This window comes from Fusarium flagelliforme (assembly GCF_020744385.1).
Source record: "Fusarium flagelliforme strain FIESC 12 MPI-CAGE-AA-0113 chromosome Unknown B0J16scaffold_8, whole genome shotgun sequence".
Classification (NCBI taxonomy): domain Eukaryota; kingdom Fungi; phylum Ascomycota; class Sordariomycetes; order Hypocreales; family Nectriaceae; genus Fusarium; species Fusarium flagelliforme.
The window spans coordinates 21,191-34,826 of NW_025763510.1; the positions used below are offsets into that span (position 1 = coordinate 21,191).

A 13,636-nucleotide genomic window follows, 5' to 3' on the forward strand; every position below is an offset into this window, starting at 1 on the left:
AATTGCAGATGCCGATGATGTGACGAAAGGTGTAGACCCTGAATACTGTGGTAGGTTTTGGTCTTTTCTCTTTCACTCCTTCTCCCTTTCATTTTTGCAAATTAAACCCATCATTTGCTAATTATGTTAGTCGAGCACATCGTGGAGCTCCAAACTATGGGTCTGTTCTTGAAGGACGTTCGATTCAATACCCTACCAGGTGGCATAAATTCGAACCTTCCGCAGATATATTGCGACTTTATTCTGTCTCTGAAGAAAGAGGTTCTTGACAACGTGCCGGAACTTGAAGGACTAGCCAAGGAGGATAACTACGTGCCCATGCACCGCATCATGTGGGCTCACGGGACTCCTGACAACCACAAGCGCTTTGTTTTTCTTCAAGCCGGAATCAACGGGGTTAAAGCGAGTGTAAGTTGACCCGGGAGCGACTCGATAACTCTTGCTGACAATTTGCAGTACTGGGCAGGAACTCTTACCAGAATAGCCGCAAAGACGATCGAAGCCGAGACGGACAAGGCATTGATGAAGATTCGTCATACACTGAACGTATTCTCTTATCTTTCCAACACGATCGTTAACACAAACTTTGCCGAGATCTGCAACTCGATCCGCACGGAGTTTGGCCGAGCAGAAGCAGCCTGGGTCAAAAAAGGTAACAAGGCCAGCGGTATCGTCAGGTACTGGGATGCTTGGATTCGCAGCCACCAGAGGGCAATGGCTGCCAGAGCCATCGAGTTCATCGACGATCAGGTTGATACCCTCGAGCAATTCTGGTACGAGAAGTTGGTGTCGAATGATGATTGCGACAGAAAGAGGGCTGCCGATGTTTTGCAGAAGGTCTCGACGCTGAAACGCCAAAAGCCTCTGGTGGCCGTCGATCTAAGCAGATTGGACTAAGATATGGGTCGAGTTACAAAACATGTATTTAGTTGTTTACCTTTTTGCATATCTTTCTTCAAATCTCTTCTTTGCATTTGGTATTTCAATATAATAATTTCACCTGACCTGTTTTTTGAGTCCTACATAGCCCCCATTGAACCAAGTTTAACTGTGGTTTGTTAATGCATATCTCGATAACAGTCTAGGGGAAACATCTCCTCAAGGTCGGCGTAGTTATATATGTGGGCGCAGATCAGTGGCAAGTCAACAAGAGGACAGATATCTGTCCCCGTATAATGCCTTCCCCGGGTACTAGCCCCTGCCTCTTTTGGGTATCTCCATTTGCGGTCCACCAGTTTCACAGAGATATGTCTCAAAGTTTCGGAGTCGTCGTCTAGATCTTCCGGGAAAGTAATGCTCGCAAGACTGTCGATTGTCTGCTCATCAAGTACAACGCAAAAGTCGTAGCGTCTGGGCCCTCTAGGTCTGTTGAGGTTATCTTTAAAGAACTTTTGGCTCTCCCTCTCCCACTCCATATCAGGGGGAAACAGCCGGAGAGAGCGGACGTAGGCATTGAATTCCTCTCTGACACGGTCATCGGAGGCATTTTCCAACAGTTCTTTATCTTTGATGACTTTGATTTCAAGACGCTTGAATGCCTCTGTTGCAAATGCCCTAGACCGACGGCATCGGAGGATATAACGATGAATAGTCTCGACTAGGTTGTTGATGGCCTGGCTGATATTTGGTGTGGCCTTGTCGGAGTAGGCTGTCACTATAACGACAGGGCCCCAGGTCGGCTCACCATCGGTTTCACCGTCTTCGGTCCAATCCAAATCGACAAGTTCGCTCTCCTGGGTGAGCGCCTTGAAAAGTTCTTTAGCATCACCTTCCACGTCCCCGCTGTTGCGAATAGAGCTGGCATCGGGTAGCTGCTGCTCTACAGCCTCAATCGATTGAAATTGTCGATGTGTTTCGACGTCAGCACCTGGTCCAAACGCCTGCACAGCGAAGTGACGCTCCTGGGGCACAGGCCGAGTTTCAAGACTTGGGTCGCGTGGTGGTAGGAGGACTGGTTCTTTTTTTCCGCCGCGGCCAGTCATCTTGTCAAATTGCTTATGTAAGGGTGGGAAGTTTTGTAAAGAAGATAGTACAAGATGTTCAGTTAAAAATAATTGCAAGGGACACACCGCTTTAAAATAAATTATTGTATTGCCTGAGGCATTATTGTTTACAAAGCCATGTCCGTGAACTTGTTAGTTATTAGCTATTGGTTCTTAGTTAATGCTTACCCACATGTTAGCACGTGCTACCTAATAAAGATACCCTAGCTGGATCTGTCCCTAATCGCACTGCAATCCGGCCCCCTCTAGCGCGCTGGCGCTTAAGGTTGGAAGGTTATCCAAATGAGGTACAGTTTTACTGATATATGATCAAGAGTGAGATATTAGCCCGGAAATTCATGTGATCGTTTCTTTCTCGATTTTCTGACTATTAACTGATTAATCAAGACTGTTAATATATATAGCACATATATCAATAATCTGTACTAGTAATGGTTGAATCCCACTCCTGCAGTATACTTGCAACATTATCCAATTTTCCTTGTATCTCGTCCATTGCATCCCTTCCGACAGGTAAACGCAATGGGATCTTCTTCCCAACTGAGCAGCCCTCTTGTCTCACAAGGTCGATTACTATCTGGACAAACTTACGTGGGTCTCCAGGCTGCCTCAAGTCACTGCCATGGAGATGAGAACCATGAGCTGCCGAAGCCACTTCGTAGTCGGAGATTTGGCTTTGCTTGAAATAAAGATTCCTATCAGAAAGTAGATGGGTTCGGAAGCGTCCGGGCTCTATAAGCAGTGTCCGGAGACCAAGAGATTTTGTCTTATGGTGGAGACTTTCAACGACACCTTGCCTTTCATCAGTATAGGTGGCCACAGCAAGATTTGATGAGTGACAACTAACCCTCTAGAGCGAACTTAGAGCCTGCGTATGCTCCAGTGAATTGGTGCCCGATCCAGCCGGAGAGCGAGCTAATGAATACCATAGTGCCTGTCTTTCTATGTCGCAGATGCGAGAGAAGTGCTCGAGTAACTCTGATCAGGCCAAAGACGTTAGTCTCAAAAGACGCAAGAAAGTCTTTATATCTAATTTTATTAGCCAACCAACTGAAATACAATTGCAAATAGCGTAAACTTACTAGAGGTCCTCCCACAGCCTAGCAGCTACATAACCTATATTATTTACCTAACTAAGAGGCTGGTGGTAGTTTAGGCTAAACTACTAACCTTAGAAAATAGCATAGGCTAATAGTAATATAGGAAAGCCTATTAGGTAAAAATAAGATAGATAACAGAGAGGCTAAACTATTAACCCTAAACTACTAACCTTTAAAGTAGCTAATTAAGAGCTTAAAATTAACCCTAAGTCTTTACTTTAGGTCTTTTAAGGTAAATAAATAAATAGTAAAAGAGAAAAATAGAAAAAGTAAAGTAAAAGAAAAAAAAGTAAAAGAAAAAAAAGTAAAAGAAAAAAAGAAAAGCTAAAGGAAGGAGCCTAAGCTAGAATAATCTATTTATTTACTTTACCTCTTTCTTTTTATTACCTTCTATTTATCTTAAGTATTTAGAAAGCTAGTAATAATTAATAATCTTAATTAATATTTATTAAACTATAGTTTTATTTTACCTAGTAGAATTAATTATAGCTATAATAGCCTAGTAGTACTTATTACTAGACCTATTATTTAGTAATATTAACTATAATACCTAGGTAATAAAAAGTAAAGTAAAAGGGTTAAGAAAATAAAAAAGTAAAGAAAGTTAGCTTCTATATAATAAAGAATATTAGTTACTAATCTATACCTTCTATAGCTATACTATTTATATCTATAACCTAGTAAGCTATTTAAGGGACTATTATCTAGATCTCTGCTATTAAGCCTATAGTAATATTATCTATTATTATAAGGGTTTACTATTAATACTACTAGAAGAAAAACTAAAGGAAAATTAACTACCCTAGTATAGCTTATTTAACCTAGCTAAGCCTATTAAGGGTCTCTCTATTTACTAAGGTTTTATATATACTTGGCTAAACTACCTAAGGTATTTAATACTAAGCTAAAAGTACCTATATATATACTTTAATAATAAGTATAGTACTAAGGTAGCTAAAAGAAAAACTAAAGAGAACCTCTAAGCTATTATATATCTATAGACCTTTTTTACTAGTTTAAAGAGGGTAATCTATTACTTTTATATTTATAAAGTAAAAAGAAAAGAAAAAGAAAGAGAAAAAGAAATAAAAAGTAAAAGAAAAAGGAAAAAAGAAAGAGAACTAGTAATAATAGCTACCTAGCTAGAAAATAAAATAATAATTACCTATATTACTAAAGGATATATTACAGTCTAGGCTTAGTAGGCAGTATTACAATCTAACAAGTAGATTAGTTACCCTAGTACTACAGTCCATAATCAATTGTTGTACAATTGATTTATTTTACCCTGCTTTCTAGGGGGTAGAATTGATTTTTAATAAGGGGTAGACTTGAATTCCGAAAAATGGACTAGCGTTAGGGTAAGCTCGACTTTGACAGGGGGTTGACTTGAATTTCTGATTAGTGCTTGGCTACACGTTCGTTCAGTCAAGACAACACGTTAATAGCAGCGCATTAAGTTCTAATTCTAGCTTGCCAGCACCTTTCGCAACAAATGTAACAGCCAGCTAGCAATTACTATTAATTTTGATTTTGAGAAACAATATATTAGACCATAGCACTCAACTCTATAACAGAGCTTAGCCCTTCTAATCCTATATACCCGTTTATGCTTCTATCTAAGTATCGGATTCTTGTTTGTCAGAAGTGCCAACATACTTGCTTAGCTAGAGAAGTTACCACTCATCTTGCTAAAAAGCATCCTGAAATAGACCCAGGGACCCGAGTATGTTACCACTTAAGTATGTCGAAATGAACACACTAACATCAAAACAGGACAAAAATGGTGATTGGTCGATGTCTGGTCCAAAGGCATGTTTAGTTACCAAGTCGTCTGCAACGCACTGTCGTACATAGGAAACGGGCCCTGAGCATACGTGCGCTATCGCTCGCACACATTCTAATATAGTAAAATTCGGGCCTCGGGACCATAAATACTACAAAACTCGGGAGAGGATCATAGGTCTTGCTCAACGAGCACTAAAGGCGCAACGCAGAAAACGAAGTGCTGGTTTAATATGTATGTACTAAACGAGTAGTGTTATCATGGATGAAACTAAGAGAACCAGTCCTTGTACCGTACACAGAGAATCCAGATTTTGTCCACCGACCGGAGATTTTTGAGAAACTGCAATCACAACTTGGCTTTAGCCAACGTCTGGCTACCGCAAACACGCAGCTAAGAGTATCGCTGTACAGACTTGGGGGCGTTAGGTATCTTGCTCTCTAACCACCGAAGTAGTATTCTAGTTCTAACTACTTATAGAAAAACACAAATTGCACTAGCCTCTGTCTATTGGCTGCGACAGGAGCGCCCAGATGTGTCCGTATTCTGGGTTCATGCGAGTAATGAAGAACGCTTCCGCCAGAGTTATGCCTTGATTGCCGAAGAATGCAATATCCCTGGACGAGATGATCCAAAGGTCGACGTATTAGTGCTCGTTAGGGACTGGCTAACAAAGAGATTCAAGACACAATGGCTTATAGTGATTAACAATGCTGAAGACACGCAGCTATTCTTTCAGCTACAGCAAGAGAATGCAGATCCAACACACGAGAAACTAGGCCGCTATATTCCCAAGTGTGCCCATAGATCGATCCTGGCAACAACTAGGAATAGGCAGGCCGGCTTAAGACTTGCTCGGGGAAAGCCGCCGATTGAGGTTGATAACATGACCAGCCATAAGACATACAAGTTGGTGCGCACCATGCTGGAAAACAACGACATTCCTAATAACGAAATATCTAGTCTTGCGACTCGGCTAGAAAACCTACCTCTTGCGCTTGCACAAGCAGCATCATTTATCCACGAAAACGGCATAACGATCGATAAGTACATTATGCTACTAGATAAGAGTGACACTACTTTCGTCGAATGCCTAAGCAAGCCATTTAAGACGGTAGGGCGAGACTCAGAGACGCCACATGCGGTCACAGCAACGTGGATTATCTCGTTTGAGCAGATCGAGAAACAAGATTGATTTGCAGGCAAAGTTCTATCTTTGATCAGCCTATTTGATCAACAGGCTATTCCAAGAGAATTTATTACAAGCTACTGGCAAAGGGAAAGGGTAGTAGAGGCAAATGAATCTTCTCAGGAAGTAAGGATCATGAAGGCTTTAGGTACTCTCAAAGCATTCTGCTTCATATCAGAGGCAAAAGATCAAAGTTTAGATATGCACCGGTTGGTGCAACTGGTGGCACGCAAATAGCTGGTTAGGAAGGGCAAGATGTCCAAGTTTGCACAGCACGCTCTCGAGACAGTATCAGATAAATACCCATATGGCAAGTTTGAGACGCAAGAAGTATGCCTCAAGTACCTTCCACATGCCTATGCAGTGCTGGAAAATGAGAGCACCGATTTATTAGAGAGGAAAGAGGTAAGAGTATGTCTTTTACATCATATGGCAGGCTATTTCGATTATAAGGGACATTGGAAGGAGGCTAAACAGTACCAAATCGGAGCGGTAAAGCTAAGGACAGAGGTTCTTGGAGAGGATCATCCACATGTTCTGACGAGCATGGGTAACCTTGCATCGATATATTGGAATCAGGGGCGTTAGCAGGAGGCGAAAGAGCTCCAGGTGGATGTAATGGCGATAAGAAAGAGGGTACTGGGAGAAGAGCATCCAGATACGCTAAAGAGTATGGCTAATCTTGCTATTACCTGGAAAAACAATGGCCGAAGCGAAGATGGTTTATCCCTTATGCAGTGTTGCATAGTCCTGCAACAAAAAGTGCTTAGTACAGACCATCCCGATACAACATCGTCGGTGGCACGTCTTACTAAGTGGGACAATACAAATCATTCGCGATAGGGGCCGAGTCCGAGTACTTGCTACTATGACCAGACGGATTGATTATGTCACAAATATATCATTCTTTGCTACGTAAGGTTAAAGTACTAAGATTGTCTTAAGAAGCTAGGGAGAGATAATAGAGATAGATAGTAGTTGCCTTCTTATCACCTAATGATCCTATGTCTTGAAAGCAAAACTCGTAAAAGGAATAGTCCCGTAAAAACAGAAGGCTTCGCGACATAGGTACCAAGATTGTTCCATGTGAGACCATCAATGTTCAACCTCCATGTAATACAGTCCCATGCACTGTCTCAGCATGATTTTGCAAGTGCATCTTGTGTTCCAATGTCTCGTCACATAGGCGGCAATAGAGCTTTTCATTTGCTTAGAGGTTGGAGAGATGGCGTCGTTTGAAGTGCCTACTCAAGTCCCCCGGTGAATAGAAAGGCTGGATTAGCCTATAGATAGCTGGATCGGAAGGCTGAAGAGTAGTGGCCTGACTAACACAAAGAAAGCACCTGCGTGTTTGATCTGTCCGGCTTTTAACAAAGACTAATGTTATTGCATTACCAATGGCGCTACTTTCAGTGTCCTTGGTGGTATTGTTATGCAGATTAGTAATACCTTTTCTGGTAGTAACTGCTTTATACCTTATTATAGGAGGTAGAGGCGGTTCTTAGACAGAACAATAAGATATAACGCTAAGAATCGCATTATTACGGCAATAATATTTAGACTTAACTGTGCTGGTTGCTGGAGCTCTTGAAGCTTTGTATAGGCGTTTCTAGGCTGGATTAGTATCTATATCTAATAGCGAGACCAGTGGCCCCTTAAACGCCTTGCCAGCTAGTTGTTGCTTAATATTAGTTACAGCCTGTTCCTAGGACTAGGTCTATCTGATCTGGTCTTTACGTTTTCTGCGCAGACGCGCCTTCTTACTCTGAATTTCCTTAGAAATATTCCTTAGATATATACAAATTTGATTAGATTTGTTAACTTTGGAAGTAAGATGTTCTTATTGTTAAAGGAGATCCTGGATCCTAGGGTTATTGTTAATGCTTGCAGACTGCTCTGCAGTAAGATGCATAGGCAGTTATTTACTGGCTGAGTACCTGATACTACAGGCTTAACGCATTAACGCTTTTTGCTACTCTTTGTGGCTTACAATAGCTATAGTATCTACAGGGATAACACGGCTAAGGTAATGTTTCTTAAAAGTCCAAGAGTTAGCGTATTAAAGCATAAGGTTGCGAAGTCTATTGCTAATATTTACTGCATTACTCTTTAGTTAATCTGTATTTATATATAATAAAGGTACATACAGTATTAGTCAAACTTGTTGCCTGCGTTATAACGAAGCGTATATAAGATCACAATAACGCTAAACCCAGCTAGTTCGCCAAGCTTCTTTATCTAACTAGAAATCATACTATATGTAATCTGTTTATTTATAGATAATATATATAAGTTTATTCCTATCTTGGCAGCTCTACGAAAGATAAATGTATTATTTATACTCTGCTTAAGAGGCAGGGGTAACTCGTGCTCGTCAGGGTGAATATCAAGCTTGCTTAAATGCTCAGGGGAAGTAAGAGTTAGAGCATCAAATGCCTCATAATGGAACAAAAGACTAAGAAGAAGGGTATGTAGACTGAGTAGTAAGCTTGAGTTAAAGATAGTCTTAGGAAGAGTTAAGATATTGCTGTATAAGTTAGGCTTATTAGCTAAAGGCACTTAGGTATATTACTTACGTTTCTTTTTCTCCAAGGAAAGTCTTTGTAAAGTAAAGCCTAAAATGAATAAGAATACAGTGCAGGCCGCCTTGAGGATTACGCGCTAAAGAAAGCTCAAGGTTGCCAAATCTTAAGAAAAGGAGTGCTCTAGGTCTAGAGCCACTTAGTGCAATAAGAAGGAGGAATAAAAGAGCATAGATGCGATGCTTGCCCAGGTGGAACCTCTGCCTAGTTGTGCTAATAGTTGTTTCTGCTTACTGCTTAAGATCCTCAATAGTTATACATCGGTTTTTACGTCGCTCTCCTGTCAAACCGTAATCAATAACGAGTTTTCGAAGGACCTAATTAGTCATGTGTTAATACTTTTGCAACTAAAAAAAAGCCAGATATATACCCTACGCATCCTCCGGTTTAAAACAGGGTTAATCTTTTTCTTAGTCTCCCTCTCATAAACAAGTTAAAACTCCTTCCAGTATTGCTTAAGGGTATAGGAAGATCTTATACTGGGGAGCCTCCTTTCCTTGGCTCCAGTTTTCTGGGCAAAGAGCCAGTGGAAAAATGCATTAATCTTACTTAAGGTAATATCCTGCATGCAGTATTTAGGATCTTGTTTTATGTACTTGCAGTAACTAAAAGATATTAGTAACATCGTAAAAAAGAAAGAGCTTCAAACGTATGTATTCTACCGTCGCTTAATTGCATCAAGTTAACAAGTTATGCTATTAGCATACGCAGTGTCATCTGCGTCTTCTTCCTTGAAGTCATCCTGCATGCGGAGGAAGAATTCGGGAGGCAAATTGCTGCCGCCTAGAAGACCTAATGTATCATCCAACTCAAGGTCCATATTGCTAGCATTGCTAAGATTGGTATCTATATCTGATGTGTGACTACTGTTGCTGTTAAACACACTAGCATCCTTGTATGAACTTATTAAACCATCTGACTTGGCAAGGGAAGTAGACCAGAGGCTTCTTTAAGTTATTAATAGTAATTCAAAGGGGAGTATAGAATAAAGTGATTTAGATATTTTACCTGATTGAATAGCTGAGGTGCCCAGTATTTATGCTCATCAAGCGCTGCTTAAGTGATATTAATAAGAGAGGGGCTCTAGCGAATAGGAATAACTATATAATATGCTGGCGCTTAAGTGAACAGGGATGTAAACAAGGTATAGCGGCTGGCATACAAATTTAGTTGGTACATCTGGGATACTTGACAGGGGGTTAGCACGGTTTTGTGGGGAATATCACTCCTTAAAGCGGCACTGGTTATGCTAGCAAATAACAGACAGAAAACAGCCCAAGACTTACTGGAAGTAGTACTAGAAAAGCTGCGACAGCATATTATAGAGTAATATAAGTAAAGAATAATAAATAGTAGTATAAATATTCTAATAAGTAGCTATAATATAGTTAAGATATAAATAGTTAAGATAATAGCTATACTTAAAAAGATAAATATAAAAGGTATATTAATAAGACTATTAAGTATAGAAAATAGAAACTAGCCTAAGAAGAAGTATAAGAAGAAAAAGTATATAAGGTAGTTATCTTATTTAAAAAGAGATAATATAATATATTTCCTAGAATATAGACTAGGCTACTATCTATAATAATTCTACTAGTTTATAAGTTTCCTAGATACTTAATCTAAGTATATTATAATAAGAGCTAAGCTTATATAATAGAGAGATAGCTAATAATTAAGAAGGTAATAATCTTATATAGCTTTCTTTAAAAATAACTAATTTAAACTTAGTATAATATTAATATTTTAAAATACTTATAATATAAATAATAGTACTATAGTATAACTTAAATAAAATCTAAAGGCTTTAATAAAGCTGTTAGATTATTTTAATCTTTATATCTAGTTAAATATTCTAAGTTATAATATAATATCTAAGTTCCTTTTATTACTTAGACTTTATAATTTACTATTAGCTTTAAACTCCTCTTAATATCTTTTTTCTTTTAAACTTAATACTTAAGTAAAGTTATATATACTGCTGGGGTAGACTATAGCAGGGTCTGAACATAAAAGAATTTATTTCCCCTTTATTGCACCCCTTCTTGTCAAAGTAGAGTTTCAAGTTCGACTAGTCCATTGATTGGAACAGATATAGTAACTCCTTTGTTTCATCTTATTTCAGTAACAGGTTACTACTTTAGAAGTCAATTACACTTGTCTTTAGCTCACGCCAACATGGACTACCTCAAACCAGATCAATCAAGGGATGAACCAGTGTGGGAGATGGAATGGACTTCGAATCTCAATATGTTCAAGGATATCAATCTCTTAGCCGTTATACCTCCTGTTCAGTTCGCGAAGAGTATCAATCAACTCAATCTTCCCCGTTATAGTATTCTCATCATAGCCATATTCCTCCGAGATTAGTCCGCCAGGTAAAGATGCTTCTATAATCTCCATAAAGTCCGGAATGCAGTGCTCTGGGAAAAGTTGCCTAAGTAAAGCTTTCAAGTCTTCGCCTTGGGCCAGTTCAAGCTCAGCCTTTTTCCCGGTGACCTCCTCAAAGGCATCTCTTAGATCGTTTGAACTGTACGGACGAGGGCCCAATATCTTGAGACGCTGCGAGCCGGTATTTCCGGAGTCTGCGAGCAGATACTTGGCGCATGCTTCGCCAATATCCATAATACTGACCATTGGAATTTTGTAATCTGCTGGAGCAATCCAAGAGGCGATTCTTGGAGGGTCCCCTAATGGCGCTTGGAAGATATACTTAAACTCTTCCAGGAAATGGGTACACTGAAGAATGGTGACTTCAGGTACAACGTCTTTGAGTATTTGATCAGTCTGATGATTGAGGCGTGCGAGGCCCTGTGTTTCAAACGTCAGCGATTTGCCAGAATCTCAAATTCTGCTACTTACAACACCATGATCATGTTGAGATCCTAGACCGGACAAGATGACAAGACTCTTGACGTTTGCGCGATGCAATGCATTTCTGACGTTGGTAGCTGTCTGTCTCGCCCAATCGGCCAGGTCCATCTTTTTTTCATATGTCGGCGGTGGCACATATAAGACTGCGTCAGAGCCAGTGAAGTCAAGACTATCTCCACTCTCAACATCTCCTTTGACAGCCTCGAAATTATGGGTGTCGGTGTACTCAGCAGGAGATTTTGAGGTGTCACGGTAGATGCCGCGAACTGAAAGCTTCTCCGGGGAGGCTAGAAGCCGCCGAATTGTCTCTGTGCCGACTCTGGTCGAGGCTGGGACAACAGTAATATGGGGGGCCATGTTCACAGGATGATATATCGCTACTTTCTGTATAATTCCTGTAACCACTTCTGTCTACAAGCAGCATGAAGGCTGGGCGAGAGGGAGGAATGCTCGAGTTAAATAGTTTGCCCAATCAGCGATCGTGGCATTTCCAATAGCCCTTAAATGAAGGTCTTCAATCTCCGTGTACCTCGTGAGCCTATACTACAGTATTGAGCACTGGCAGCCTCCCCTTCTTAGACTAGGTACTTCAGATACTCAAAGGGACCTGTATCTGTGGGCCTAAATTGCTTACGGGTCGAATTATAAGGCTTAATAGACGAAATCCTTACTTACAAAGTACATTTATGTACCTCGACGTTCCCCTCTTGGCCCTAAAAAAACAACATGGTATCATGGAAAGGAAGCTTCAACTGCTCAATACTGTATCACTTTGTGACAGCTTCTATTGGACTAGCATTTGAGAGGTGAGCTCATTGGCGTTTTCTGGCTACAGTGGTGCTCTCTTGACCGAAGTTTTAGACACTGGCCACCTTTGCAGTTTTTGTAAATACGACTAAAACATTAGTAGCTGAAACATCTGACAATGATGTACGAACACTGGAATGGCGGATATAACCTTAAGTGCTCCGTTAATCCACGGAAAAGGCAGAGACATGTGAATATGACAAGAACGCCACTAATTACACTGCTAACTGTGTTTATATTTCAACCTTAAAAGTAATAACGTAACATCACGACCCCCGCTTTGGCCGCGACCCCCGCTTTGGCCGCGACCCTCCTTTAACCACATCGTGATCGCCTCACTTATTTAATCATCACAACACCAAAATCAATTGTATCATGACGAAGAGTAGGTCAATTAATTCGGAATAATATGGAAATTATAGAGAAGATTTTTCATTCCACTTTCTGCAACTGCGATCGAATTTCTTTGGAGTTGAGGTTGTAAACGGGCGCGGGCAACTGAGTCGGCATTCTCAGCTTGAAAGTGGGCAGATGCAATCTCAGGGATCCGTGAAATCGCACGTTGGGGTCATGATGAACGGCCTTTCTTCCGGTAGGCTTCCAAGCTCCCTCGCGAAGCTGTAGATGTGTAATTTCCTGGCTTTTTCCTGCGTTTATAGTATTGACACGGCTTAGTTAATGACCTTTCTGTAAGAGCAGCCTCCTTACGCCTCGAGAAACAGTTCCTTCTTCTTTTTCAGCTAGAAAAAGCCTCGCTCGCACATCCCTATAGGTCTTTGGGGTCAGATCAAGCTGATCGGTGGGACTTTTCCGTTTTTTTAATGTTTTAGGCAGAGCCTTGGGTAAGGGAGGGCATGATGGTTCAACTACCTTTTTCAGCAGCTTATTTATATCTACAGGATATATCCCAGCGCCTCGAAAAGCGTGCTAGATATTATTTGAAGTCAGGGCTTTCAAACGAGTTATCTCATAAGCTCTGATGAACTAGCGTTTTTGAATTGGTGAGCGTGCTTCGAAGGTGGCATATTGCGCGGTCTCTTCGTGAAAAAAACCTCTTCAAAACACCAAAAATTCCGACATCGAGGGGCTGAGTGGCATGTGAAGAATGAGGAGGAAGTTAGTTTATTTGATTAACTGCAGAATGGTCTATAACCTTATGGGCAGCATCCTCCTGGGGATAGATCAAGGTTCACGAATAAAAAGCACCAAAGAATTACCCTTTGAGCCATGAGATAGAGAATAAAAACGTCTCAAGTCCCTTGTCAGTAATTGACGACAAGGTTTATTACTCT

The 13,636-nt window shown here is 40.5% G+C and overlaps 5 protein-coding genes across 5 annotated transcripts; 1 reads left to right on the forward strand and 4 right to left on the reverse strand.

Moving 5' to 3' along the window:
• Nucleotides 1-978: 978 nt before the first annotated feature.
• Nucleotides 979-2,036, reverse strand: B0J16DRAFT_187811 (uncharacterized protein). The gene has a single exon (XM_046122738.1). The coding sequence runs from the start codon at nt 1,980-1,982 to the stop codon at nt 1,059-1,061; it is 924 nt and encodes a 307-aa protein (XP_045977459.1). The 5' UTR covers nt 1,983-2,036; the 3' UTR covers nt 979-1,058.
• Nucleotides 2,037-2,326: 290 nt separating this feature from the next.
• On the reverse strand, nt 2,327-3,188 carry B0J16DRAFT_324626 (uncharacterized protein; the record flags this gene model as incomplete). The annotated part of the gene is made up of 5 exons (XM_046125839.1): nt 2,327-2,391; nt 2,595-2,795; nt 2,851-3,024; nt 3,086-3,110; nt 3,174-3,188. 5 exons carry the CDS (start codon nt 3,186-3,188, stop codon nt 2,327-2,329), a joined length of 480 nt encoding a protein of 159 aa, XP_045977460.1.
• Nucleotides 3,189-5,153: 1,965 nt separating this feature from the next.
• B0J16DRAFT_358415 (uncharacterized protein) lies at nt 5,154-6,950 on the forward strand (the record flags this gene model as incomplete). Its single annotated transcript, XM_046129586.1, has 6 exons — nt 5,154-5,312; nt 5,413-6,056; nt 6,114-6,287; nt 6,324-6,612; nt 6,667-6,847; nt 6,895-6,950. 6 exons carry the CDS (start codon nt 5,154-5,156, stop codon nt 6,948-6,950), a joined length of 1,503 nt encoding a protein of 500 aa, XP_045977461.1.
• A 2,143-nt stretch (nt 6,951-9,093) lies between these two features.
• On the reverse strand, nt 9,094-9,600 carry B0J16DRAFT_405383 (uncharacterized protein; the record flags this gene model as incomplete). The annotated part of the gene is made up of 2 exons (XM_046132880.1): nt 9,094-9,265; nt 9,368-9,600. Coding segments are annotated over 2 exons (405 nt in total), but the record flags the coding sequence as incomplete, so codon positions are not given.
• A 1,334-nt stretch (nt 9,601-10,934) lies between these two features.
• On the reverse strand, nt 10,935-11,894 carry B0J16DRAFT_276650 (uncharacterized protein; the record flags this gene model as incomplete). Its single annotated transcript, XM_046123764.1, has 2 exons — nt 10,935-11,474; nt 11,526-11,894. 2 exons carry the CDS (start codon nt 11,892-11,894, stop codon nt 10,935-10,937), a joined length of 909 nt encoding a protein of 302 aa, XP_045977463.1.
• Between the last annotated feature and the right edge of the window lie 1,742 nt (nt 11,895-13,636).